At 57.8% G+C, this 25906-nt stretch overlaps 2 protein-coding genes across 3 annotated transcripts; one reads left to right on the forward strand and one right to left on the reverse strand.

Annotated features, from left to right (window-relative positions):
* Positions 1-145: 145 nt before the first annotated feature.
* ACTL6B (actin like 6B) lies at positions 146-11468 on the reverse strand. The gene is made up of 14 exons (XM_002711912.5): positions 11323-11468; positions 10837-10913; positions 10478-10643; positions 10088-10188; positions 6555-6652; positions 5752-5846; positions 5578-5684; positions 4890-4979; positions 4715-4776; positions 4484-4598; positions 4267-4347; positions 4079-4174; positions 3785-3871; positions 146-409 (listed from the first exon to the last, which is right to left on the reverse strand). Exons 1-14 carry the CDS (start codon positions 11345-11347, stop codon positions 329-331), a joined length of 1281 nt encoding a protein of 426 aa, XP_002711958.1. The 5' UTR covers positions 11348-11468; the 3' UTR covers positions 146-328.
* Positions 11469-20082: 8614 nt separating this feature from the next.
* GNB2 (G protein subunit beta 2) lies at positions 20083-25361 on the forward strand. Of its 2 annotated transcripts, none has more exons than XM_070064441.1 (11): positions 20083-20149; positions 20305-20548; positions 22701-22846; positions 23077-23115; positions 23221-23327; positions 23593-23656; positions 23748-23910; positions 24001-24067; positions 24304-24505; positions 24597-24813; positions 24885-25361. In XM_070064441.1, exons 3-11 carry the CDS (start codon positions 22790-22792, stop codon positions 24989-24991), a joined length of 1023 nt encoding a protein of 340 aa, XP_069920542.1. In that variant the 5' UTR covers positions 20083-20149; positions 20305-20548; positions 22701-22789; the 3' UTR covers positions 24992-25361. The 2 variants fall into 2 exon arrangements, with proteins under 2 accessions (XP_069920542.1, XP_069920543.1); XM_070064442.1 differs by lacking the exon at positions 20083-20149 and adding an exon at positions 22313-22355 and having other exon boundaries at positions 20386-20548.
* The last annotated feature ends 545 nt before the right edge of the window (positions 25362-25906 follow it).

Consider the following 25906-nt stretch of genomic DNA (forward strand, 5'->3'; position numbering starts at 1 on the left):
TCGCTCCGAGCTGGCCCCGAGCTGGGTCCGGGTGCCGCTGACACGTGGGGCGATCGGGTCTTTCCTGGGGTTGTTCCCGGTGCCACTCGCCTCCCTCCGCCCCAGCCCCAAGGAGGTCAAACTTGTTTTGTTTTAATTAAAACCTTTTTACTTCTTTCAGCTCAGAAACATCTCAATCTAAGAGGACGAGGGGGGCGGGGAGGGGGCGCCGTGCGCTGGTAGGGGGTAGAGGGCTTCGATCTGCGCTCGCTCCGTGGAGGCCTGGCCCCGAGCCGGCCCCGCTCCTGAGCGCCCCTGCCCGCAGCAGGGGGCTGAAGAGGGGGCGCCCTCAGGGGCACTTCCGCTCCACGCACTGCTTCCCGCCCTCCTCGTACTCCTGTTTGGAGATCCACATCTGCTGGAAAGTGCCCTAGGTGGGGGGGACAGGGTCAGGACGCGCCGCCCGCCCCCCACCCCACCGCGCGCTTGAGCCCCTGCCCCTCCCGGCCGCATCCCTCTCCACCTCTGTTCCATATTCGTTAGGAGAATGCCCGCTTCAGCGTTCAGCGTTCAATCATTCATTCACAAGTATTTACCGAGCTCCTGGCTTGCGCTTACCAAACACCTAACCCTACACACACACCACTCCTGCATCGGGATCAGGGGGAAATCCAGGCCTCCCACCATTTCCTACAAAATACCTCACTACCCAGACACCACCTAACTTCCAGGAGGCAGGTGCTCTGTTGCCACACCCCCACCCCTGTTGAGACTGTCCCTTCCACGTCTCTATGTCCCCAACTTCTATCCCTGTTTCTCTTCTCAGCCCACTGCACAGCCTTCTTGGGCCATCTGGTCTACCTCACCCTTCCCCAGGCTCCCAATCTCTTGTCCTTGTCCCCTGAGTATCTCTGCCTGAGTCTCCCTCCACCCTCATATTCACACGAGATTTCACCATCTTCCTACAGAGCCTACCCAGTCCTGCTGCTGCCCTGGCCTTTCTCACCCCCTACACCCGGGCTGCCCGGGCTGTCCACCAGCCTCGAGTGGCTAACGAGCACCTGAAATGTGGCCAGTCCAGGTTGAAGATGTGCTCCAAGTGGGAAAAATACACTGGGTTTTGATGACTGAGTACAGAAAAAAGGGTGTAAAAGATCTTGATTGGGGCCGGCGCTGTGGCGTAGCAGGTAAAGCCACCTCCTGCAGTGCCGGCATCCGATATGGGCACCAGTTCAAGTCCTGGCTGCTCCACTTCCAATCCAGCTCTCTACTATGGACTGGGAAAGCAGTGGAAGATGGCCCAAGTCCTTGGGCCCCTGTACCCACGTGGGAGATGCTGAAGAGGTTCCTGGCTCCTGGCTTTGGATGGGTACAGCTCTGGGCGTTGGGCCATCTGAGGAGTGAACCAGTGTATGGAAGTCCTCTCTCTGTCTCTCTCTCCCTGTCTCTACCTCTCTGTAACTTTGCCTTTCAAATAAATAAATAAACAATTCTTTTTAAAAATCTCACTAAGAATTTCTTATATTGATTGCCCATTAAATTATGGTGTTTTACACACACTAATTCAAAAATACTCTATTTTCAGCTGTTTCTTCGTAGTCTTGGCTCTCCATAACCGCCCATTCTGTACCAGCAGATTCAAAACATTTCATCTGAACGGAACAAGTACAGAGTACTTTTTCTTGTGATTCTGAAGGAATACAGTGTAACAACTGTTGATGTAGGCTGGCACCACGGCTCACTAGGCTAATCCTCCACCTTGCGGCGCCGGCACACCGGGTTCTAGTACCGGTCGGGGCGCTGGATTCTGTCCCAGTTGCCCCTCTTCCAGGCCAGCTCTCTGCTGTGGCCAGGGAGTGCAGTGGAGGATGGCCCAAGTGCTTGGGCCCTGCACCCCATGGGAGACCAGGAGAAGCACCTGGCTCCTGCCATCAGATCAGCATAGTGTGCCGGCCGCAGCAGCCATTGGAGGGTGAACCAATGGCAAAGGAAGACCTTTCTCTCTGTCTCTCTCACTGTCCACTCTGCCTGTCAAAAAATAAAAAAATAAAAAATAAAAACACAACTGTTGATCTAGCGTTTACATCAAATTAGGAATTGTAAGTAAGCTAGAGATGGTTTAATGCTTACAGGGGAACGTGCAGAGGTTCCGGGCAATATGAAGCTATTTTATATAAGGGTCTTGAGCATCCAGGGATTTCGGTATCCGAGGGGTCCCAAAACCAATTCCCAGCCATCACTGAGGTTACTAGAAAACGTATGATCACGTATGTGACTTGTGTCGTGTTCTTGCTGGACAGTGCTGCCCTACGCCTGCCAGAGTTAGTGGGCTGGACCTCTTGCCTGCAAACAATCCACATTCTGTCCATGAACTCACTGATTAGCTCCCTCTGCCAGCGCTGAGAGCCACTCCCCCCTCACAGCAGGGCCCATGCTTGCCCTCTGCCTCCTTCCGATCCACCCTGCAGCCCGGAACCCACTGCACCTGCCCTTGGCCTGGGGCCTTGCTTGGCTCCCCGGGTCTGGGTACCCTCCCTTTCTTTTTCACCTCTTCCCATCTCAGCTCCTTGGAGCCCCTTCATGACCCCTGACCTGCACCAGATTCTCCAAGGAACACCTGTGCACTTTGTGGCCTCTTCCTGATGATGGTCTCTGTGGCAGACTGTCTTGCTCATGCAGCTGGGGTCTGTCAGGCTGTATGTCTAGAACAAGCACACCCTAGGCCTGCGGTAATGTGCTTGACCTGCCCCAGCCTTTAGATAAGCGTGGACTGCAGCTGCAATTTTTCTGAGCCTCTTTCTGTCTTTCTGGGGTTCCCCTTCTAGTGGCTGGCCCTGCTGTCCTCTGGGGTGGCTGGCGCCCTGCAGATGGAGTCTGCATCCCAGCTCCCTGCTCCACGCCTTGCCTCTGCCCCAGCAGCAGATCCACACTGCACTCACCGCCTCCGGCCCCAGACCCTGCCTGTCCGCCTCTTTCTCCAGCGGCCCCTCACTCTGCACCCCCCCCCCCCAGATACCCACTCCAGGACTCCAGCCACCTTTCAAGAACCCTTTGATTCTAGATCTCAGGTCTGGTGGTCTTCCCTGAAGGACCTGATGGTCACATCACTTCCTTACCCCTAACCTTTTTTTTTTTTTTTTTTTCTTACCCTAACCTTGACCCCCTGACCCCAGACTACAAGCTGATCCCAAGAACTACCAGGCAGGCCTGCTTTGTCTCATTGCTCCCTTGCCCCAACCTTCAGGGTCTCCCTCCTGCTAACTTGGCCCAGTGGGCACCACACTGCAGCCTCATTCCAAATAACTCTAGCTCCCCCTGCTCCCTGGTTTGTGTCCTACTAGAGTAGTCCTCATTGACTGCCCTCTCCAAAAATGTGGGGCCCGCGCTGTGGCATTGCGGGCTAAGCCTCTGCCTGCAGCACCAGAACCCATATGGGCACTGGTTCAAGTCCCGGCTGCTCCTCTCCCGATCCAGCTCTCTGCTATGGCCTGGGAAATAAGTTGAAGATGAACCAAGTGCTTGGGCCCCTGCATCCATGTGGGAGACCCAGAAGTTCCTGGCTCCTGGCTTCAGATCGGCTCAGCTTTGGCCATTGCGGCCATCTGGGGAGTGAACCAGGGGGTGGAAGACCTGTGGCTCTGTCTCTCCTTCTCTCTGTAACTCTACCTCTCAAATAAGTAAAATCTTTAAAAAAAAAAAAAAAAGTTTGTTGAATGAGTGAATGTGGAGGCAGGCAGAGGCGGCAGGAGCAGTCGGGGCGCCCCTCCCCCACATTCAGCGCTGTGCCAAGCCCCTTCCCTCTCACCAGTGAGGCCAAGATGGAGCCCCCAATCCAGGGGCTGAACTTGCGCTCCATGGTGCTGTTGCTGGCGATGAGCTTCAGTCGCATGCTCTGTGGGGGCAAAGGGGCTGGGGGAAGCAGACACCCAGGTTCTGGAAAGGGGCGGGGTCTGGAGGGGGGCTGAGAAGCCACAAGGGCAGGCTGTCTGCTCTGGTGGCCGGAACACTGACTGCTGGGGGCGGGGCCAGGAAGAGCCGCGTCCCGGAGGGCGGAGCCAGGACGGGGATTCCAGGATGCCAGTCAAGGGTGGGCTCCTACCGGTGGGGTCTTCTGGGAAAGCTCTCGATTGAGCCTGTCAGTGAAGCCCTGAAGCAGCGTGTTCCCGCCCGTGACGATGACGCTGCCATACAGGCCCTGACAGCAGGAGAGAGGAGTAAGCCTTCAGGTAACACCCCGTACCCCCTCCCCATGAACCCCGGGCCCCTCTGCCCAGCCTCTGGCCTCACCGGGCGGATGTCGATGTCACACATGCCAATGCTGGTGGTCACCACGTGGCCCACGCCTAACATAGTGTTCCCCGACAGGCCCTGTGGACAAAGGCGACCTGGGCTTTGGGCCCTCTGTCCCCCCCCACCACCACCACCCCTGTAGTCCTTCTCAGCCTCCTCCAGTGTCCAGGGACCCCGGCCGGCCACTACCCCAGTGCCCGCCACTCAGCCCGACCTTGACATTGGAGGGGTCAAACAGGCCCTCGGGAATGCGGAGCCGCTCGGCACCGTAGTCCGTGTTGTAGCCATTGGGCATCTCGTAGTGCACTGTGGGCATCTGTGCAGCCACCCTGCCCGGGAAGGAGCAAGACTCTGCTTGGGGTGCTCACAAAAGCCCCAGGGGGAGGGCCCCCCTGAGCCCTAATTCCATCTCCTCCCCCACCCCCCAGCTCCGAGCCCCACTCACTGCTCATCGTAGGGGGAGTCTGAGACCTGTAGCACCGAAGCCTGGAAGTCCTGGATCACCTCCTGAGAACCGGGGAGGGGTGAGGACCTGGTTTGGCTCCCGAGCATCCACCTCCACCCCCCTGCAGAGCCTCTGGGGAGGGGTCTGTTTCAGGGGGCCCTCCCCAGTGCCTCACGTTGCACATGTAGTTGTGCCAGGACTTGGAGACCTGAGGTAGCTTCTCCTTCTTCTTCCAGTTTGGGGGGGCACCCTCTCGAACAGGCTCCTGTAGGGGTACAGCCTCTAAGCACCCCAGCCCAGCCCAAGCTTGTCTAGCCCAAATGACCGCACCTGCCTTCCTAGGCTGGCTGGCTTGGGATCTTTGCTCTGCGGGCCTGGAGAGGTGTCCCTCACCCTTCTCTGATGGAGAGGAGAGAGAACGGGCAGGGTCACACAGCATGGGTGCCAATGGGAGACCAGAAGCTTCCAGGAATGGCCTTTCACTGGGCTGTGTTTCATGAGAGGTGCATGCTGTATCACTGGACACTCCCAGAGTCCTCTCCACTGAGGTTCAGGGAGTTTCCACACCGTTCCTGACGTTACACAGCTCAGAGGCAGAGGCAGAACTCACACCTGGGTCTGCTGGACCCCAGAACCCACAGCACAGTCCTTCTGCAAGCCGGCCGGCTGCATAATATCTCAGTCATGTCCCTCAGCCCGGCCAGGTCTCGGATGCCTCGACTGGAAATGGAGGAACTGGATCCAGGGTCTCCTGGGGGCCCTACTGCTTTCTACCCTGCTGGCTCATGGGTCAGGGGGCTGACGGGCATAGGGTGAGCGCCTGGGACTCTGTGGTGGCAGCTCCGGGTCCCTGGGGGCCCCACCTTGGCTGCAATCATGTATGGGGGGATGATGTCGATGGCCATTTCCTGGAAGAGCTCGCGGCACTGCATGGAAATGAAGTCCCCTGCCAGGGGCGACTTGACGATGCCTGAAGAGGAAGCAGCGTCAGGACCCGGTCCTCCCGAGGGCACCCCCAGCCCCTGCCGAGCCCCCACCTTGCTGCAGAACGTAGCCATCGTGCACTGGAATGGCCGTGGTGTGTGTGGCCCCGCTGTCCAGCACAAGGCCCGTGGAGCGTCCATTTGCAAAGCTGGTGTGGGACGGGTGGGTCAAAGAGACTGCAGCAGCCAGTAGGGACTGGGACTCAGATCTGGCTCGGTCACTCCCTGCTCTCCCTGCGTCCCGCCCACCGGTCTGCAAGTCCCTCCCCCTGGCGCAACTCCTGCGAGAGGCTCCTAAGACCCCCGTCTTCCCTGTCTGAGTCACAGCTTTTTCCTCTCTTCCTTCTGAACTCCCAGCTCTTCATGCCTAGCTCTGTGTCCTACGGGCGCCTTGAAATTAAGCGATCCTATCACCCCAGAGCCTAGCGCGGGGGTCAAGGCAAGGCAGGCCATGAAGAAAGGGCAACGCTGATTGGCTGTTTAAGAAGGAAACCCCCCCCGTGTCTTACGCTGATTGGCTGATTGGGAGGGACCCCCCCCCGTGTCTTACGCTGATTGGCTGATTGGGAAGGAGCCCCCTTCCGTGTCATATCCCCCTCCCTGTCTCCAGCTCCAGCCCCGGCCGTCTACTTGTCCGACTCTCTCTCTACTCCGCTTGATCCAAGGAATGAGGAAAGATCCTTGATCTGCCCCCCATGCACTCAACCCGTTGGGCCTTCTGCACCAGTGGGGTGAAGGGAGGCGTCTGTCCACCCGCGACACTGATCTTCAGAGAACCAGCCCAGCTCCCGGCTCAGCGCTCCACACACCCCACCCTGGTCCTCCGCCCAGGCGGAGCAGCTCAACCCGGAGGATACGCGGTGAGCACGGCGGTCTTGCACAGGAAGAAGGCAGGAATGTTGTACTGCTCGAACATCAGCTCCGTCAGCTTCTCCCTCTTGGCCCGAGTATTCCACTGGGGAGGAAGTGCAGGACGGGAGGCGTCAGCAAGGGAGAGGCCCAGACCCACAGCCGTGCATGGGGGTGCACACATACTCTCACACGCACACACACACTAGTACACGTATGCGTACATCAACGCACACATACGTACACACAACTCTGACAGGGGACACAGATCAAGCGCCTTGGTTCACACGGATCTGTAGAATGTGAGAGCTGTCAAGAATGTCACAGCACAAACTTAGCTGAGGAAGGCAAAACTCAGAGACTTGCCCAAGATCACCCAGGAGCTCTGGACGGAGCTGTGTCCGGAGTCATTGTCCTTGCACCGTGGCCTAAGGGCTCTTTTCTGGCAGTACCCCTCTCAGGCCATTCCCAGACCTCCGTCTAGCCCAAAGCAGCAGACGGGGTTTCTGGGTTAATAATGGTAGATTGAACACACATATCTAATTTTACTCTGATCCAGGACTCCAGGGAAACCATAATCAAATGCAAATGCAAAAGGCTAATGAGTACCACTTCACCCCCACCAGAGAGTGATGTAACTAAAATCCAGAAGACAACAAGTGTTGGCAAGGACGTGGAGACAGAAACCCTGACACGCTGCTGGTGAGAATGTAAAATGGTTCAGCTGGTGATTACCCGAAAAGACGCACACTGAATTACCATAGGATCCAGCAACTCTACTCTGGGTCATATGTGATGGAGAACTAAACACAAGTACTCAGATCCTTGTACACGAATGTTCACAGCAGCACTGTCCCTGATAGCCAAAGGCAGAATTGATCCAAATGGCCCCCAGGGGATGAAAGATAAATAAACTGTAATAGATTCCATAGTATTCAGCCTTTTATTTTATTTATTTATTTATTTATTTATTTATTTATTTTGACAGGCAGAGTGGACAGTGAGAGAGAGAGACAGAGAGAAAGGTCTTTCTTTTGCCGTTGGTTCACCCTCCAATGGCCACCTCAGCCAGTGCGCTGCGGCTGGCGCACTGTGCTGATCCGATGGCAGGAGCCAGATACTTATCCTGGTCTCCCATGGGGTGCAGGGCCCAAGCACTTGGGCCATCCTCCACTGCACTCCCGGGCCACAGCAGAGAGCTGGCCTGGAAGAGGGGCAACCAGGACAGAATCCGGCACCCTGACCGGGACTAGAACCTAGTGTGCTGGCGCCGCAAGGCGGAGGATTAGCCTAGTGAACCGCAGCGCCAGCCAGTATTCAGCCTTAATAAGGAATGACACAGTGACACACGCTGCAAGCTGGATGCACTTTAAAAAGCATTACGCTAAGTGGGGGAAGAACACCCAAAGTCACAGATTATGTGGTTCCTTTTATAGGAAAGGCCTGGCACAGATCTGTCCAAAGAGACAGCAGACTGGAGGCTAGAGAGCAGTGGAAAAAACCTATCTCAAGGAAGGGATTTCCTTTTAGGGACGAGGAAAATATTTTGACTAGATAGTGATGATAATTACATTAAACATCATGGGGCTAGCACTGTGGCCTAGAAGGTTAGGCTTCTGCCTGCAGTGTCAGTATCCCATATAGGCACCGGTTCAAGTCCCAGCTGCTCCACTTCTGATCCAGCTCCTTGCTAATATGCCTGGGAAAGCAGTGGTGGATGGCCCAAGTGCTTGGGCCCTGCATCCCATGAGAGACCAGGATAAATACTTGGCTCCTGACATCGGATCAGCGCGGTGCGCCGGCCGCAGTGTGCTGGCCATGGCGGCCATTGGAGGGTGAACCAGTGGCAAAGGAAGACCTTTCTCTCTGTCTCTCTCTCTCACTGTCCACTCTGCCTGTCAAATAAAGAAAGAAAAAGAAAAAAGAAAAACAAAAAAGAAATACACGAAATCTGTTCTCTTTATATTAATAATTTTTTTAAATCATGGAATTGCTTTTTTCTCAGAAATATGGAGAGAGAGAGAGACAGACAGAGCTCCCATGCATTGATGTACTCCCCCAAATCCTTCAACAGCCAAGACTGGGCCAGGCTGAAGCCAGAAGCCAGGAACTCAATCCAGGTCTTCCACACGGGGGACAGGGATCCAAATAACTGAGTCATCACTTGCTGCCTCCCAGGGGTGCACACTAACAGGAAGCCGGAATCAGAAGCAGAGCTGCGACTTGTACCCAGGCACTCTGATGTAGGATGCAGGCATCCCAAGTGGCGTCGTAACCACTATGCCAAATGCCTGCCCCTCAATGATTGACTTAAAAAGGTGAATTTTATGTCATGTGAATTTCACCTGAGAAAGAGTAGTGCCTCAGGTTGTGAAAAGAAGAAAAGAGTGGCTGGTGCTGCGGCTCACTAGGCTAATCCTCCGCCTGTGGCGCCGGCACACCTGGTTCTAGTCCCGGTTGGGGTGCCAGTTCTGTCCCGGTTGCTCCTCTTCCAGTCCAGCTCCCTGCTGTGGCCCAGGAGTGCAGTGGAGAATGGCCCAGGTTCTAGGGCCCTGCATCCGCATGGGAGACCAGGAGGAAGCACCTGGTTCCTGGCTTCGGATCAGCGCAGTGTGCCGGCCGCAGCGGCCATTTGTGGGGTGAACCAACAGAAGGAAGACCTTTCTCCTCTCTGTCTCTCTCTCACACTGTCTAACTCTGCCTGTCCAAAAAAAAAAAAAAAAATCTAAAAAAGAAAATAAGAAAAGAGCAACCAGCAACAAACTTTGAAAGTTAAGGATGAGATCGGTGAGTAGTAACTGACTTAACAGATTTACAAATGCTGTAAGGCAGTACTGGGAAAAGCCAGGAACAACCTGTACTGAGCTTGGAACCCTGAGAGAACTAGAAATGGGCGCTGTCAGCTGGCTCTGGACGTGGGGGTGAAAGGAGAGCTAAAATCAGATTGTTTAAAGCCACTCAAGAAACAGAAAAGCGATCATGGATTCCCCAGCTCAGCCCTGATTAGCATACATAGTAACAGGAGGCTAAATAGTGAATACTGATCTTTCAGGAAGTCTAAGCCAGAACTGTACTTAAAGGTGGGGAATGAGAAGTATGTGTGATATAGGCTAGAGGAGGAGAGAGCTCAATGCTCTTTTTTCTAGTAGGAAATTCTTAGATGATGCCTAATATAGAAAACCTGCAAACAGCAATGTAAGTGTGATATTGGGAGATACGGAAAGAAATACAAAAAAAAAAAAAAAAAAGATAACAGGGAGAAAAGCAATGGCATTTGGAAAAGGGGAAATGGAAGAGGCGGCAAGAACTGCAGTGTTTCTTCTTAACATGTTTTACAAAGCAAATCGACCATATGTACTACAACTATTTTCAAGTTAAAGGATTAAAAAAGAACTGGAGAGGAGAGGGGCTTATAGAGCAGGAAGAGAAAGAGGTAGAGCAAGAGGAAGACAGGTGGCCCAAGATGACAAGGCTGGAAGGACTGTCTGAGAAAGGACAGGTAAGGGGTGGGAAGACTGTGCTGGGGCCCCAGGGCACTCACCGGGGCCTCTGACATGAGCACGGGGTGCAGGTTTGGCTCAGACTTGACGTGTTTGCTGTAGGTGTGATCCAGGATGGCTCGGAAGCACTCCCAGTCCTCAACTGGGGCCAGAAAGACACAGGTGAGGCGGGGAGGGGTCAGCGACGGGAAAGGAAGCAGGGAGAGACGCCAAGTCCAGGGGAGGGGGAGTTCAACTCCAGAGGAAAAGCCCCTTCCCCACTCCCGGGAATTTGGGGCTCCTGGGCTGGGAACCAGGCAGCTACAGGGGGCTCTGAGGAGGTCCCTGGGACTTGGACAGTTGTGAGGAGGACTCCGTGGCTGTGAGACAGAGTCCCACGGGCTGGGAGTGGGCTCCTGGTCTGACTCAGGGTCGGGGGGGGGGGCCCTTACTCATGCCGTTCTTGAGGGGCGACATGACCTCCGCTCCATCCCGAGGCACGTGCAGGGCATTGGTGTCAATGTGGAAGATCTTCCCCTTCTTCTCTTTCTCCCCCTCCAGCTCCAGCCCGCCCCCCTCCTCCGCGGCCAGCAGCCCCACCGTGGTGGGGAAGTCAGCCTGGGTGGGAGGGGGCAGCATGGGCAGAGAAAGGAAGATCACCCGGTTACCCGTTCAGCCCCAGGGCAGGGTCCTCAGCCCGCCCCTGGCTCTTCTCCCACACTTGCTCAGCAGAGCGTGTGGGCTCGGCTGGGAGAGCCCTGGGTTAGTGGCGAGCCTGGGGAGGATTTGGGAAGAGATCTGAAAGTCTCACCTTGGGACAGTCCTCCCCAGCATACCCGGCGCGGACCGAGAAGGAGCCAATGTCGAAGACCAGCGCCCCCACCTCATCTGTGCGGGGAGACAAGCAGGTGAGGAGACCTTCCCCAAACTCTGTCCTCGCGGACAGATCCGAGAGGAAGGGGGACAGGGCAGAGCCACAGTCCGAGTGGGGGCCTTGGAGTGGGGGTCAAGCCGCCAGAGTTCCCTCCTACCCGGTGGCCTTGTTCAGGCCACTCTCGGGGCTGGGAAGGACGGAGCCAGGGGTCGGGCGGAGAAGGGCTGGATAGTGGAGAGGCTGGGCCCGGCGCGCCTGGGGCGTCCCGGGAAGACAGAAAGTAGGGGTGGCACGGGACCCAAACCTGGGGTCGGACTCGCTCGAGCGCCGAGGTGACAGGCCCCGGGGTGCCCCGAGCTTGGGTGGCGCGGATACGGGGCGCAGGGCTGCGCGCGAGGCCCCGGAGGCCCGGGACCGGCTCACCTCCGCCGTAGACGCCCCCGCTCATAGTGCCCCTCGGTGCGGCTCGCGGCCCGTGGGCGGCGGCGGGATCAGCACCGCGGCGGCCGGACAGCTCCCGGGATCCCGGGCGGGCGGGGCGCGCGGCGGCCAATCGGGAGGCCGGGTCCCCCGCCCCCAACGGCTCCGGCGATTGGCTGCGAGGCGAGACAATAACCCGGCCGGGGGCCGCCGCTTTAAAGGCGCAGACACCTTCGCGCTCGGCGGCGGGGAGGACCCCAGGAAGACCAGCCCTAAGCAATGGGCGGCAGAGAGGAGAGTAGGAGAACGAGGGAGACCTTGTCCTCCCCGAGACCAGGATCCCACAGGGTGACTGATGGGGACCCTGCTGCCGTAGCTTTTCAAATGGGCTGTGGGGTGTGTTGGGGGGAGTGCCACCATCACAAGGTTTCTGTCACACCTAGGCCTGAAGGACGTCTCCCGGGAGTAGAAGGGAAGACAGAGAGGGCGCGACCCGAGGGGGTGTGTCTCCATCTCTTCCCCGTGTCTTCCCACCCTGGTCTCCCTCATGGCCTCTTTTCCTCTCCTGGGCCTTCCACCTACACACGTGCACACATGCACACACAGGCACTCAGCTGGCCTGTCCTTACCCTTCCCTCTCTGCTCAACCGCCTGTTCTCCCTGGGAGGCAATGATCACGGTGTCCAGTTTCTGGTAGGCCCTGGGTTCTTCTGGGCTCCCAGCACTACCAGCATAGCAGGTTTGGATAGCAGAAGTGAAGCAGCAGCTCTGACTGCCTGAGTCAGACTCTGAGCCTGTGCTGGCCAGTGTGGCCGTGTGTGTGTGTGTGTGCATGTACATATGCACATGTGAACATAATGTGTCGGCTGTGTGCATGTGCATATGCACACGTGAATATAATGTGTTGGGGCACTTCTGCACTCCCACCTGCTTGTTTGGGGTTTGGGAGCTGTGAGAACAGAAATGGCACAGGAAGAGGGTAGTGTGACTGCGGCATGTCCCCGAGGGTTCTCTGCTCACTGGTTGCCCCTTGTGGAAAAGACCCAGCTCTTCCCTCAACCAAAGGATGGGCTGAGCTGGCTCATTCATTACTTCCTGGTGACAGTGGCATTGCGCATACCCGCGGTGGGTTCCGAGTCCAGGTCTGGCTCCCCAGACTGGAGCCCTGCAGGTGTCAGTGGGAGGAGTGAGCTGGAGGGGAGGGAAGGAGCTGACCCAGCAGCTAGGAGATTGACATTTTCTCAAGTGACCACAGGCCAGTCACTGACTTCTCTATAATGTGAGGCCTGCATGAACTGCGTGAGCCCGCTAAGCTCCCATAGCCTGTATCTCTTCATCTTCCAAATGCTGGGGGTGGGGGTTTGAAGGGGTGAAAGAGATTCTGTTCATGCTGATCCTCTGCATGCTGTCTGCTGAACACTGAGAAATGTTGCCTCACTTCCTCCCAAGTCAGTTCCACTCCCCTTCAACCTCCATCTCCACCGGCCGTCTCAGAGTCAGGAACTTTCCCAGTCAGAAGAAACCTTACCAGTCACGAGTCCAAGCCCTGCGTTTTGCAGGGGTTGCCCCACATGGAGGCAGGGTGCTGTCTTGGCCACATAGCCCAGCGGGGGCGGAGCTGGGGGTGGAGCCACATCTCTTCTCAGCCAGTGAGATGTGACCTCTGTGTTCCCTCCAAGCTCTGCTGTCCCTGACCATAGGCTGCTGATATCCAGTCCCATGCCAGAATCAAGGACCTGGATTCTGTAAGCACTGGGCCCTAAGAATGTCCCTAGGTTTCTTTTTTTTTTTTTTTTTTAAGATTATTTATTTATTTGACAGGTAGAGTTACAGACAGTGAGAGGGAGAGACAGAGAGAAAGGTCTTCCTTCCGTTGGTTCACCCCCCAAATGGCCACTACAGCTGGAGCTATGCCGATCCGAAGCCAGGAGCCAGGTGCTTCCTCCTGGTCTCCCATGCGGGTGCAGGGCCCAAGGACTTGGGCCATCCTCCACTGCTTTCCCAGGCCACAGCAGAGAGCTGGACTGGAAGAGGAGCAGCCGGGACTAGAACCCAGTGTACCATATTCTGGTGCTGCAGGCGGAGGATTAGCCAAATGAGCCACGGCGCCGGCCCCTCTTTTTTTTTTTAAAGCCTGTCTATTATTGTGCATAAGTTAGAAGCTTGCTGTCTATCTGGTTATAAGTGAATTTTTCTTTCACAATTGGAAGAAAAGCGACTAGACCTGGTTCACTCCAAGGCAACTGTGGCCAGTTTTCCTGTCTCATGAGATCTGACGTAAGGTTCTACTGTGTTATAGAAGTGGTTAAGGTGAAATAATTGATGCATTTCATATGTCTATCCATTCATTTAGCAAACGTCTTTACTGTCCACAGTGTGCAAGCAGTGTGTGTGGGGTGCGTTGAGATAGATAAGAGATATCCCTGCTCATAAGGAGTCTGGTATAGTGGGGAGAGCTGAGACAATGCCTGAAGATGGCTGACATGGAGGCCCAGTGGAGACAGGGGCTGCTCATCTCTGTGAGTCCAGGAAGGAGCCTAGAAGTGGAGTCGAGCTGAATGTGGAAGGTAAACAGGGCACAGGGTGGGAAAGGCCTTCCATGCGGCGAGCAGCGCGTGCACAGGCCTAGAGGCACGAACACTTCAGAATGTGTGGGAATCATTAGGAGCTTGGTCTAGGAGGAGGGTCAGATATGAGCTGATGGCAGAGGTCAGTGTCGGGGGGGCTAAGAGTAGAAAACAAATCAAAAGAGACCAGTGCTGTGGCATGGTGGGTAAAGCCGCACCTGCAGTGCTGGCATCCCATGTGGGCACCAGTTCGAGTCCCAGCTGGTCCATTTCCAATCCAGCTCCCTGCTGGTGCACCTGGGAAAGCAACAGAAGATGGCCCAAGGGCCTGGGCCCCTGCACTCATGCGGGGGACCTAGAGGAAGCTCCTGACTCCTGGCTTTGGATTGGCCCAGCTCCAGCCATTGTGGCCATCTGGGGAGTGAACCTGTGAATGGAAGCTCGCTCTCTCTCTCTCTCTCTCTCTCTCTCTCTCCATCTGTCTGTAACTCTGCCTTTCATATAAATAAATAAACCTTTTTTAAAAAAATACAAATCAAAGACCAACTGGTCCACACCAGCAACTCGATTTACTTTAAAAGATTTATTAATTTATTTCAGAGGCTTAGTTACAGAGAGAGAGGGGGTTTCTCCATCTGCTGGTTCCGTCCCCAGATGGCTACAATAGCTGGACCTGAGTTGATCCAAAGCCAGGAACCAGCAGCTTCTTCCAGGTCTCCCACATGGGTGCAAGGGCCCAAGCACTTGGGCCATCGTCTACTGCTTTCCCAGGCCACCAGCAGGGAGCTGGATTGGAAGAGGAGCAGCCGGGACTTGAACCAGTGCCCACAAGGGATGCTGACACCACAGGTGATGTTTAACCTACTATACCACAGCACTGGCTCCTCCAACTCCGTTTCTATTTAGCAACATACAGAGCATTTTCTGTGTCCCGGGCGTTGCTGTAAGTGTTCTAAACATTGCCATTTAGTCCCTTTAACAAGCAGATTATTAGCCTATTTTGCAGGAGAAACAAAGAGCCAGGTTGAGTGACTTGCCCCGGACAGCTCAGCTGCTCAGTGACAGAGCTGAGGTTTCAACTGAGGCCTGTGAAAAGTGCCAGCCAAGGGCAGATGTTGTCACACTTTTACTCATTCTACACATGTTCTCTAGGTGCCTTGCAGGGACTGAGAATAAAATGGCTCATAGAACTTGATGGGACACTCACAGACTTTAATATCTATCCAGGAAGATGGATGATTAAACAATTAATTCAGTAAAGTCCTCTGGAGGTTCTCACATTCCATGGCCACATTTAGGCTGGCCAGACCAGAGCACTTAGTATTGGTGCTGAAGATGCCAGAGTGAGACCTGGGCCCCTCTGACCCCCACACCTTGCTCCTTGCTGACTGAGCTTCAGCCAGCCTTCCACTAGATATACCAAGTGCTTGGCTTCACAGGGAGCCCCTGGCCCACGGCAGGTGGCAAATGCCCAGAAACACACAATCCAGTAAAGACTGCCATAGGAACGCGGCCAGCACTGCAGTGAGGCACAATGTCATCCGAGAGGCAATATTTCAGCGGAGCCCCAGAACATGACCTGAATTTTTCTGGTGGAGAAGGAAATGGAGTTGAGTGGGGGGTGGGAGGCATGCTGAGTCAAGGGGACAAGACAAGGCCTGGGTGTCATGCAAACAGGGCTTGGTCCTACTCTTGGAAACAGTGGGGAGCTGCACATGTGCTGTGTGGTTTTCAACAGCAAAGGTATACGATGCAATTTGCATCTTAGGAAGATATCTCTGGCGGCTGTTTGGTAGGTTGATTAGAGATGGGCTATCCTCGAGGCCAAGAAATAGGCAAGGCCGACAGAACAGCAGCTGGCGCATGGCAGAAGGGGTGGAGTCCAGCAGTATCCAGGAGGCAGCACTGACAGCGAGTACCCACCAATGACACCGACTGACTGCTAGCCTTACCCCAGCACCCATCGCCTCTCTTCCATCGTTGACGTTTTTCGGGGTCCATAGCTGGAGACTACATATCCCAGCCTTCCTTACGTCTTGGCCAACTTCTGAGTGGAAGTCAGTGGCGTCCTTAACCAGGAAAGACCTTGTGTTGCTCTCCCTACCCCCTTCCCAAAGGTTGAGATTCAGCTTGGATCATGTTGGACACAGGGATGAAGGCCAGAAATGTCCACACTCCTGCGGTCTCTTCTAGGGTTTAAGTCACCGAATTTTTGGGCTTCTTTGTTACAGCAGCTTGGGCCATCTTTGGATTGTGAGTTGTGGGGCTGCTAACTGGGCTGAGAGATTTGGGGAAGGCGGAAGGGTGGGCAGGATAGGGCGTGGAGCTACGTGTCTGATGCAGTCTTGAATGTGCTGAGTGTGAGATGTCTGGAACAGCAGTGTATAGGGACTATTTTAGCAGCCCTTCTGGAAGGGGTACCCTAATCTGAAGCACGTGCTGATTTCCATGATATAAATACTCCCCCGCCATGGTTGATTTCAAGTTGTGACTATCAAAGTGACTTCACTGGGCAGGGAGCTGGGAAGAGAAGTGTCCACTGACAGTGGGCTCTTGTGAGCCGGTCTGAGCTGGCATGAGCTGACGCCAGCGCAACACTGCCCATCGGCACCCAAAAGGAGATTCTCGGTCTGCAGAGTTTGGTTGAAGATTCTCCTCACTCTTTTGGCTCTATTCCAAGCCAGATTTCTCTGCTGGGCCCCACACCTGACTTGGCAGCTGCCTTTTTTTTTTTTTTTTTTTTTTTGACAGGCAGAGTTAGACAGTGAGAGAGAGAGACAGAAAGGTTTTCCTTCCATTGGTTCACCCCCCAAATGGCTGCCACGGCCAGCATGCTGCGCCGATCCGAAGCCAGGTGCTTCCTCCTGGTCTCCCATGCGGGTGCAGGGCCCAAGCACTTGGACCATCCTCCACTGCCTTCCCGGGCCACAGCAGAGAGCTGGACTGGAAGAGGAGCAGCCGGGACAGAATCCGGTGCCCCAACCGGGACTAGAACCCGGGGTGCTGGCGCCGCAGGCAGAGGATTAGCCTAGTGAGCCACTGCGCCGGCCGGCAGCTGCCTCTTGAACATTTCTCCTGGCACTTCAAGCCTAAAATCTCTAATCTAAACCCTCAATGTGTCCCCTTTTGGACAAATGCCAAGTGTATTGCGAGGAAGAGACAGTTGGGCTAGAGACAGAGGGTTGAAGGTCATGAGCCATTTGGAGGTCAAGTCACAGCAGTGGGTGGAGTTACCTAACAGAGTAGCAGCACCAGGGAGAAGAGAAGATGGAACTGAGGATCCTGGGAAAAACAACATTTGCACGGCGCCCTGATGAGAACAGGTCAGGGAGAAGACTGAGAAGGAACAGTTAGAGGAGGAAGGAAGTCGCAAGACCTGCCAGTGCCCGGTCCTCCACACGTGCTCCTGGGCTTCTCCCTTCTCACACTGGGCATGCGCTGATCAGCCCCTACCTGAGTCCCTTCTCTCTCTCTCTCTCTCTCTCTCTCTCTCTCTCTCTCTCGCCTCCTGGGCTTCCCACGACCCACTCCAGTGGTTGCCATCAAAACATCTGGATTCCACATTCTCTTCCCACTGCTGCGCCATCTTTCTCCACCCCCTCTGGGCTCCTTTTGTTGTCTGCACTGCCTCATTGCCCACTCACCCTCACCCCTGCAGGCAGACTCTCGCCTCCAGCATCCCCTGGCCAAAGTAGGCCATGGCAGCCACACCCCCCACCCTATGCACACTTCTCGGTCTTGCCAACACAGTCTGCCATTCCCCTCTTTTCTTTTGGGCTCCAGAACTCCACATTCTCCTCAGCTCTCTGGTCTCTGCTCTGGCAGCTTCTCCTCTGCCTGACCTCCAAACACTGGAGTTCTTCGTAGCTTGGTCTCAGGCCATCTTGTCCGTTCCCTGAGTCTCTTTATGACTTCATCTGCTTGGATGTGCTACTCACTCTCGCTTGCTCTCTTCCAACCCAGATCTCTCTGCTGAGCCCCAGACCTGCTTCTGTAGCTGCCTGCCAAGCATCTCCCCTGGCTCCTCTCACAGGCACCTCACCATCGCAACCATCCCAACCTTGCACTCTTGATCTTGCCCAGCAAATGTGTCCCCTCTGCACGGTCTGCTTTCAGAAGACAGCACCTCCAGGCCACCAGCGCTCCTGGTCGGTTTGGTGCCCTCTTCCACGTCTTCTCTGTAGACTGTCCTCTCCACGCAGACCCGGAGGATGCACCTGCTGTTCACGGCTGAACCCTCAGGGCCTTGGACAGCGCTTGATGCATCAGTGGGGCTCGGCAGACACCTGGTAGATAACTCACTGGATGGATTCAAAGAGAAGCACATCGAGTACAGAAACCAAAGGAGCCCTGTGGGGACTGGCATGATTGGGGTCTACTCTCCGTCTGCTGGGCTCCCAAGAGGCTTCAGGAACGTCGCTGAGCTCATCAATTCTGTTATCTGGAAGGTCCTTCCAAATGCTCGTGTTTAACGGACATGGATTATCTATTGTTAACATGTCACTGAATTGGCAGGTACACATCAAGGGGACTTGTATAGCTAAGAATATGACTTTTAAATTTATCTTTAAAAATTATGCTTTTGAAAAATTAATGTTTTTTTAAAGAATTAAAATGTACATTTACTTTGGTGCAAGAAAAAAAATCTAATCCATGCATATTTTTGGGTAATACCTCTTTTAAAAATATTTATTTATTTGAGAAGGAGAGGCAGACACACACACACGCACACACACACAGAGACAGAGAGAGAGAGAGGCCTTCCATCTGGTGGTTCACTTCCCAATTGGCTGCAATGACCGGAGCTGCACCGATCCAAAGCCAGGAGCCAGGAGCTTCTTCCAAGTCTCCCACGCGGCTGCAGGGGCCCAAGCACTTGGGCCATCCTCCACTGCTTTCCCAGGCCGTTGCAGAGAGCTGGATTGGAAGTGGAGCAGCCAGGACTTGAGCAGGTGCCCAGATGGGATGCTGACACTGCAGGCAGTGGCCTTACCCACTACACCATAGCGCCGGCCCCTGGGTAATACCTTTTTTTTTTTTTTGACAGGCAGAGTGGACAGTGAGAGAGAGAGAGACAGAGAGAAAGGTCTTCCTTTGCCGTTGGTTCACCCTCCAATGGCTGCCGCGGCCGGCGCGCTGCGGCCGGCGCACCGTGCTGATCCAATGGCAGGAGCCAGGAGCCAGGTGCTTTTCCTGGTCTCCCATGGGGTGCAGGGCCCAAGCACCTGGGCCATCCTCCATTGCACTCCCTGGCCACAGCAGAGGGCTGGCCTGGAAGAGGGGCAACTGGGACAGAATCCGGCGCCCCGACCGGGACTAGAACCCGGTGTGCCGCGCCGCAAGGCGGAGGATTAGCCTAGTGAGCCGCGGCGCCGGCCCTGGGTAATACCTTTTAAAAACAATTTATTATTTATTTGACAGGCAGAGTGACAGAGAGAGAGGCATTGTCCATCTGCTGGTTCACTCCCCCAAATGAAGCCAGGAGCCTGGAACTCCATCGGGGTCTCCCACATGGGTGGCAGGTCTCCGGGTACTCCAGCTATCCTCTGCTGCTTTCCCAGGTGCATCAGCAGGGAGTAGGGTCAGCAGCACGGCAGCCAGGCCTGGGATGGCAGCGTTTCAGGCCGCCGCCTAACCCCCATGCACCACAATGCCAGCTCCTTATTTGTAATGCTTTTAACAGCGGCAAAATTTTAAAAATTTAATTCCTTTAAATTAGGAAGACTCAATGAAGGCTACAAGCTGACCCGAACCACTCTCAGAGGCTTGTGCTCACATCCTCACCCCTGCATCGCCACCGTCTGAGAGGCCAGTGCGATGCAATTGCCCGGTTAAGTCATCAAGTCTGCCCGGGTGCACATCTCAACGCTACAGCCCTAGGTAAAGGGGTAATGCTAGCAGCCGGCCTCATAGTACTGTTCTGAGACTTAAATAGTGCACGGATGGAGCTCAGCAGACAAGAGGCGTTACGGAGGCACGCAGCCCCCTGCGCAAGACCCCGACAGCGGCGTTCCCAGGCGACCGGGACTTGCAGAATCGCTGTCTTCCCTCTGGCCACCTCCAGGTGGGCCCCGTCCCAGGCCCGTCCGGGTCTCTCTAGCTCCACCCACTCCGAGGAGGGGCGTGGCCTCACCAGGATGGGGGCGTGGCCATGCCGAGAACTAGGGCTTCGAGCGCCCCTTCCCAGTCTGGAACCGCCCAACCCAGGAGGGGCGGGAGGCCTGTCACGTGACCAGAGAGCGGCTTCACCCTCGCCCGTGCCGGTACCACCTCTGGCAGTCTCGGGGGGGGCAGTGTGTTACCCCTTTTCTGCAAAAAAGTCCATTATTGTGGCCCGCTTTGCGTCGGAGTAGTAGAGCGTAAGCTATTTGGAGTAACTAAGTCCTCTCTGTCCCTTACGTAGTGTTTTCTCTTGTAGACACCCCCCCCCACGGAACAGTTGGTCTCGCCCGGCCGGGCCCTGGGCGCGGCGGCGAGGGCCGCGTCACTGGCGGGCGGGATCCCTCCGCTCTGGGGAGAGCGGCGCTGGACGGTTGAGTTGGGGTGACTGAGGAAATCCATCCGCGTCGTCGCCGCCGCCGCCGCCGCCGCCTCCGCCGCGGAGGAAGACCGGACCTCCCGCGCTCCTCTAGCGACCCCTTCGCAGAGGCCCACCGCCACAGGTACCTCCGCTGACAAAAGGAGTCCTCATCCCCCCCAGCCCCAAATTCCCACAGGGGCACGTCCCTTCCTGCTGTCTCCCGGGTCTGGCCTCTCGGGAGCGGACGTAACTCCTCAGACCTCCCCTCCCCTCCCTTCCTCCGGCCTCGTCGCTCCCAAACCCGGAAGGGGAACTGGGGGACCCTCGTCCCCGGGAATGCATGCGTCCCTTGCACCATCAGTGGCCTTTTTTCCGACCCCAGACCCAGTCCCATCCCCGCCTTGCTTTTTGCTTCCTTATAAGTTGGGGGGGGTGAGGGGCTGGGCTAGATTCCGGGCTTCCCTCAGGCCCCCGTCCCGCCCCCTTTCCCCACAGCCCCTGCCCGCCTGCCCCCCGGGGTAGCGCCCGTGGGGTTCTCTCCCGCATTCGCCTTGCAAAACTCCAGAATTCTGGGCGAGGCGGGCCAGGCCGCGCGCGTCTCCACCCTACCCCGCTGGGGTTCTGTCGGCCGATTCTGACCCCACGACCCCGAAGCCCGAGACCCCGGCACGCGCCCCCGGGGCCCTGTGCAAGACCGATCCCCGAGCCTTGTCCCCGGGCGACGACTCCCCAAGGACCCGGCTTGCTTTTGGGCAAAATGGAGGTCGGGAGGGCCCAGGCCCACGGCGCTTCGCAGCGCGGCCCCAGCCCGCGCCTTCCAGCCGCCAGAGCCGAGGACCCCCCTCTGTCCCCTCCCTGTCGCCTCGCTAGACCTGCGGAGGCGGTGACGCCCCCCGGCGGTGTTGGGGGCCCTGGGCTCTGTGTCCCCCGGCTCCGGGGGCTGCCGAGGGGGCGCTGGAGGGTGATGGGGACCGAGGGCTGGGAGGGTCGCCCCCGCCCCCAGCGGCTTCCTCCTGGCCTGGGCTTGGCAGCAGGGAGGAAGAGGCTTTGTCCGTGCCCGGTGTGGGTGTGGGTGTGGGTAGGGGGCTGTGCCCCCCACCTTTAGACAGCTGATCTTGGAGCGGGTGTGTGTGTGTGTTGGGGGGGGATATCCGTGGGGAAGAGGAACGCCCAGCGCCTGGGGGAAGTGGAAGCTGGGTGGGGGCGCCCGGGGCGGCAGAGTGCACGGCCGGATCACACAGGTGTCCGAGGGGGGCCCGACGCCGGGTCCGCGGGGCCGGCCTCCTGGGGTGCCGAGGGGGTTCCGGGCCGCGCCGCCTGGGGCTGCCCGCCGGCGCCTGGGAGAGAGCAGCTCAGCGCCTCGGGGCCGCGGGCCTCTCTTTGGAGCCCTAATTACTGGAGAGCGGCTCCCCCGGGCTTCCCGCGGGCGCGGCGCGGCGCGCCGGGCGGCCCCGGGGCCGGAGGGAACCGTGGCGTGGGGCTGCCAGCCCCACCCGCGGCGGACGGCTAATGGAGCGCAGCCGGCTCGGGGATTATCCGGGGTGAGCCGTCCCGAACCTATTAGGGCCCAATCGGCTTTTCCCAAATCCTGTAAACAGCCACCCCGGCCGGTTCTGCAGAGAGGCGGGAGGCTGGGTCGGGCGGGGGCGATGGGGCCGGGGGTGGGGTCACCCACCCTACAGGTCTCTGCCGTGGATGCGGTTGCCTTGGCAACGGGGCTCGGGTGGGGGCACTTCTCCAATGAGGTGCTCTCAGTCCGGGTGACGGTTGCCTAGGCAACCCCACGAACAGCCCAGCTTCCCCCTCTAGTCTCCCCCCCACCACTGTCGAAGCTGGGGGTGTGTGTGTGGAGGGTGTGCGGCGTGTGGGGGTGAATTTAAAGAGGCACCGCCCCTTTTAAAATTAGGTGCTTGGAGGGCGGTGCCTGTGCAGGCTGGGGCGGACGCCAGGTCTGTTTTCTAAGGGACTCTTTCCCCCCCAACCTCCACCCCCCCCCCCAGTTCCTGCCGCGGGTGTCCCGCCCGGGCCGCTGTCCGAGGGAGGGGTTTCCCCTGCGTTTCCTCTTGCACTTCCCGCTCCGTTTCCGGGGGGTGGGAGGAAGATTGGGGAAGTGGGTTAGTCCCCCCGCAACGTCTGTCCTGTGCCGGGGACCCCGCTCCGGCTGGGGCGGGGAACGCGGCCGCCGCCCCTCCCCCTCCCGGTGCTTACCCCTTCCGGGCCGCCCTCCCACCCCGCCTTTCCCCCTTCTTCCTCGGCGGCGGCCTTGGAGCTGACGTCAGCCCTGCATCCCCCAGGCCTCGGGCCAGCGGCCAGGAGCTGCCTCCCCCAGCCCCCGTCCCGCGGCCCCCAGCCGCCCCCAACCCCGCCCCACGGGCCCGCCGCCATGAGTGAGCTGGAGCAACTGAGACAGGAGGCCGAGCAGCTCCGGAACCAGATCCGGGTGAGGGCCTGGCCGGCTGGGATGGGGAGGCTGAACAGGCAGGGTGGAGCGGCCTGTGGGTGCTGCTGCCAGTGCCTGGGGCGGGCTGGGGAGAGTTTCTGGGGCGGGGAGGGGTCCCTGATGGCTCAGTGTCACCTGCTCCCTCTTGCCTCCTGTTTTCTTTCCTCTTTTGCCTCGGCCCTCCCCCACTCCTCCTCTCATGCTGCTTTCTGGTTCTGCCCGTCTTGCAGGATGCGCGGAAAGCATGTGGGGACTCGACACTGACCCAGGTGAGGTGACTCTGGGGCTGGCTGGGGCCGGGGTGGGAGGTCCGAGGCCTGCTGCTCCGTGGGCTTCTGCCTGGGCCTCCCTGAGCCTGTCCCCTCCACCTTCAGATCACGGCTGGGCTGGACCCAGTGGGGAGAATCCAGATGAGGACACGGAGGACCCTCCGTGGACACCTGGCAAAAATCTATGCCATGCACTGGGGGACGGACTCAAGGTGTGTGTGTGTGTGGTCGGACTGCAGCTCTGGGCTGAGCCTGGTGCTCCAGGGCTCGGGGCGGGGGTATCTGTAGGGGTCAGCCCCAAAGGTCTGATGGGAGCAAGAGGGGGTGTATGGGAAAACCGTGGCGAACAGGGCCATAGGAACAGGGGTGTGCGGGCTTCTTGTCTCAGAAGGGACCCCCCCCCTTTCCATGGGAGGGCCAGGGTGAGGCTGTTCTCTCCAGAGGAGGGCTTCACACTCTGCCCTCTGCCCCCACCAGGCTGCTGGTCAGCGCCTCCCAGGACGGGAAGCTCATCATCTGGGACAGCTACACCACCAACAAGGTAGAGGGAGCGGGAGCAGGGGTGGGGCTGGGCTGCAGGGCCTTGGCCTTGGCCTTGGCGGGTTCTGACGGGGCCCTGCCCCCCTCCTCAGGTCCACGCCATCCCGCTGCGCTCCTCCTGGGTCATGACCTGTGCCTACGCACCCTCAGGGAACTTTGTGGCCTGCGGGGGTCTGGACAACATCTGCTCCATCTATAGCCTCAAGACCCGAGAGGGCAACGTCAGGGTCAGCCGGGAGCTGCCTGGCCACACTGGTGAGAGGGGCCTGGCTGGGCACAGGCGCTGGGGGTGGGGGGTTGTGCCGCGGTTCCTATTAAGACCTGGCTGACTGCCCTTCTCCCCAGGGTACCTGTCTTGCTGCCGATTCCTGGATGACAACCAAATCATCACCAGCTCTGGGGATACCACCTGGTGAGGCCCCGCCAGGGGGAGGCAGTCTGGGCCGAGCCACCTGTCCTGCCTTGGTGCCCACGTCGGTGCTTGGCAGGCAGGTGCACCCTGGGCGAGTGAGGCTGTCCAAGCAACTAGCCCTGCCCCTGCTGGTGGGCCCCCCGGGTGCCAGCCCCCCCACCAGAGGCTCCCAGGCCCTTCCAGAGCCCTCTCGCAGGCACGAGTCTGATCCCTTTCTCCTCCTCTCCCCTCTCCAGTGCCCTGTGGGACATTGAGACAGGTCAGCAGACCGTGGGTTTCGCTGGACACAGTGGGGATGTGATGTCCCTGTCCCTGGCCCCCGATGGCCGCACCTTTGTGTCAGGCGCCTGCGACGCCTCCATCAAGCTGTGGGACGTGAGGGACTCCATGTGCCGACAGACCTTCATTGGCCACGAGTCTGACATCAACGCCGTGGCTGTAAGTCCTGGCCCCTCCCTCCCAGACCCTGGCCCCCCCACCCCACCGAGCCTCACACACACACACACATACCCTGGCCTGTTGTCTACAGTTCTTCCCCAATGGCTATGCCTTCACCACGGGCTCCGACGATGCCACGTGCCGCCTTTTTGACCTGCGGGCCGACCAGGAGCTCCTCATGTATTCCCACGACAACATCATCTGTGGCATCACCTCCGTCGCCTTCTCACGCAGCGGCCGGCTGCTGCTCGCCGGCTACGATGACTTCAACTGCAACATCTGGGATGCTATGAAGGGTGACCGCGCAGGTGAGGCTGGGTGCTGAGGCCAGCTGCGCGGGGGGTCCCGGCTGCAGACCTGACGCCCCTCTCCTTCCCAGGTGTCCTTGCCGGCCACGACAACCGAGTGAGCTGCCTTGGGGTCACCGACGATGGCATGGCTGTGGCTACAGGCTCCTGGGACTCCTTCCTCAAAATCTGGAACTAACTGCCCCAACCCCAGCTGGGCCCAGGCCGGGAGGGGCCCTGCCCACGCCCACACTACAGGCCGGGAGCTCTGGGGCTGGGTACACGATGAGCCTCCCTCCCCGGGCCACGGGGCCTTGGGTCCCTGCTCCCTCACCCAGGTTTGGTTCCTCCCGGGGCCCCCCACTGCAGAGATAAAGATGGGGATGGAATGGGGGAGAGGAGGGGCAGAGAGCCCGCATCCTTTTGCTGCCCTGGGGTCAGGGCCTCACCCCTCTGGAGGGCCAGAGGCAGGGGGTGGAAACCCTAGGGGCTGGCTTTTTTAAAACTGGTTTTATTTTAATTTTTATTATATTTTCAGTTTTTCCATAAAGGAACCAATTCCAACTCTGTACATGTGTCTTCCTCATTTGTCTCTGCCACCTCCGGGCAGTCAGCTGGGGGTGCAGGGTCCAACAAGCAGCAGGCTCAGCAGGTAAACCTCACTCGTCCTCAGCACAGGCTAAGTCAGAGGTAAGGGAGGTTCTTTGGAAAGGCAGGCACATCCTGTTCACTGTTCCCTCCCAAGCGCCTGTTGTACACAGGGCTGGACTGCAGCCAGAACTCCATCCGGATCTCCCCCATGGGTGGCAGAGGCCCAAGTGCTTGAGCCGTCACCTGCTGCCTCCCAGGGTGTGCATTAGTAAGAAGCTGGAATCTCAAGTGGTGCTGAGACTCAGACCCTGGCCCCAGGCCGGGCTTTTTTAATATTCACTTGAGAGGCAGAGGCAGAGAGGTCTGCCATCCGCTGGTTCACTCCTCAAATGGCCACAAGGGCCAGAGCTGGGCCAACCCAAAGTCAGGATCCAGGAGTTTCCCCCCGGATGCAGGGACCCAAGGACTTGGGCCATCTTCTACTGCTTTCCAGTAGAAGGCCGTGGCAGAGAGCTGGATCGGA

The sequence above is a fragment of the Oryctolagus cuniculus genome, chromosome 19 (genome assembly GCF_964237555.1).
Source record: "Oryctolagus cuniculus chromosome 19, mOryCun1.1, whole genome shotgun sequence".
Lineage (NCBI taxonomy): Eukaryota > Metazoa > Chordata > Mammalia > Lagomorpha > Leporidae > Oryctolagus > Oryctolagus cuniculus.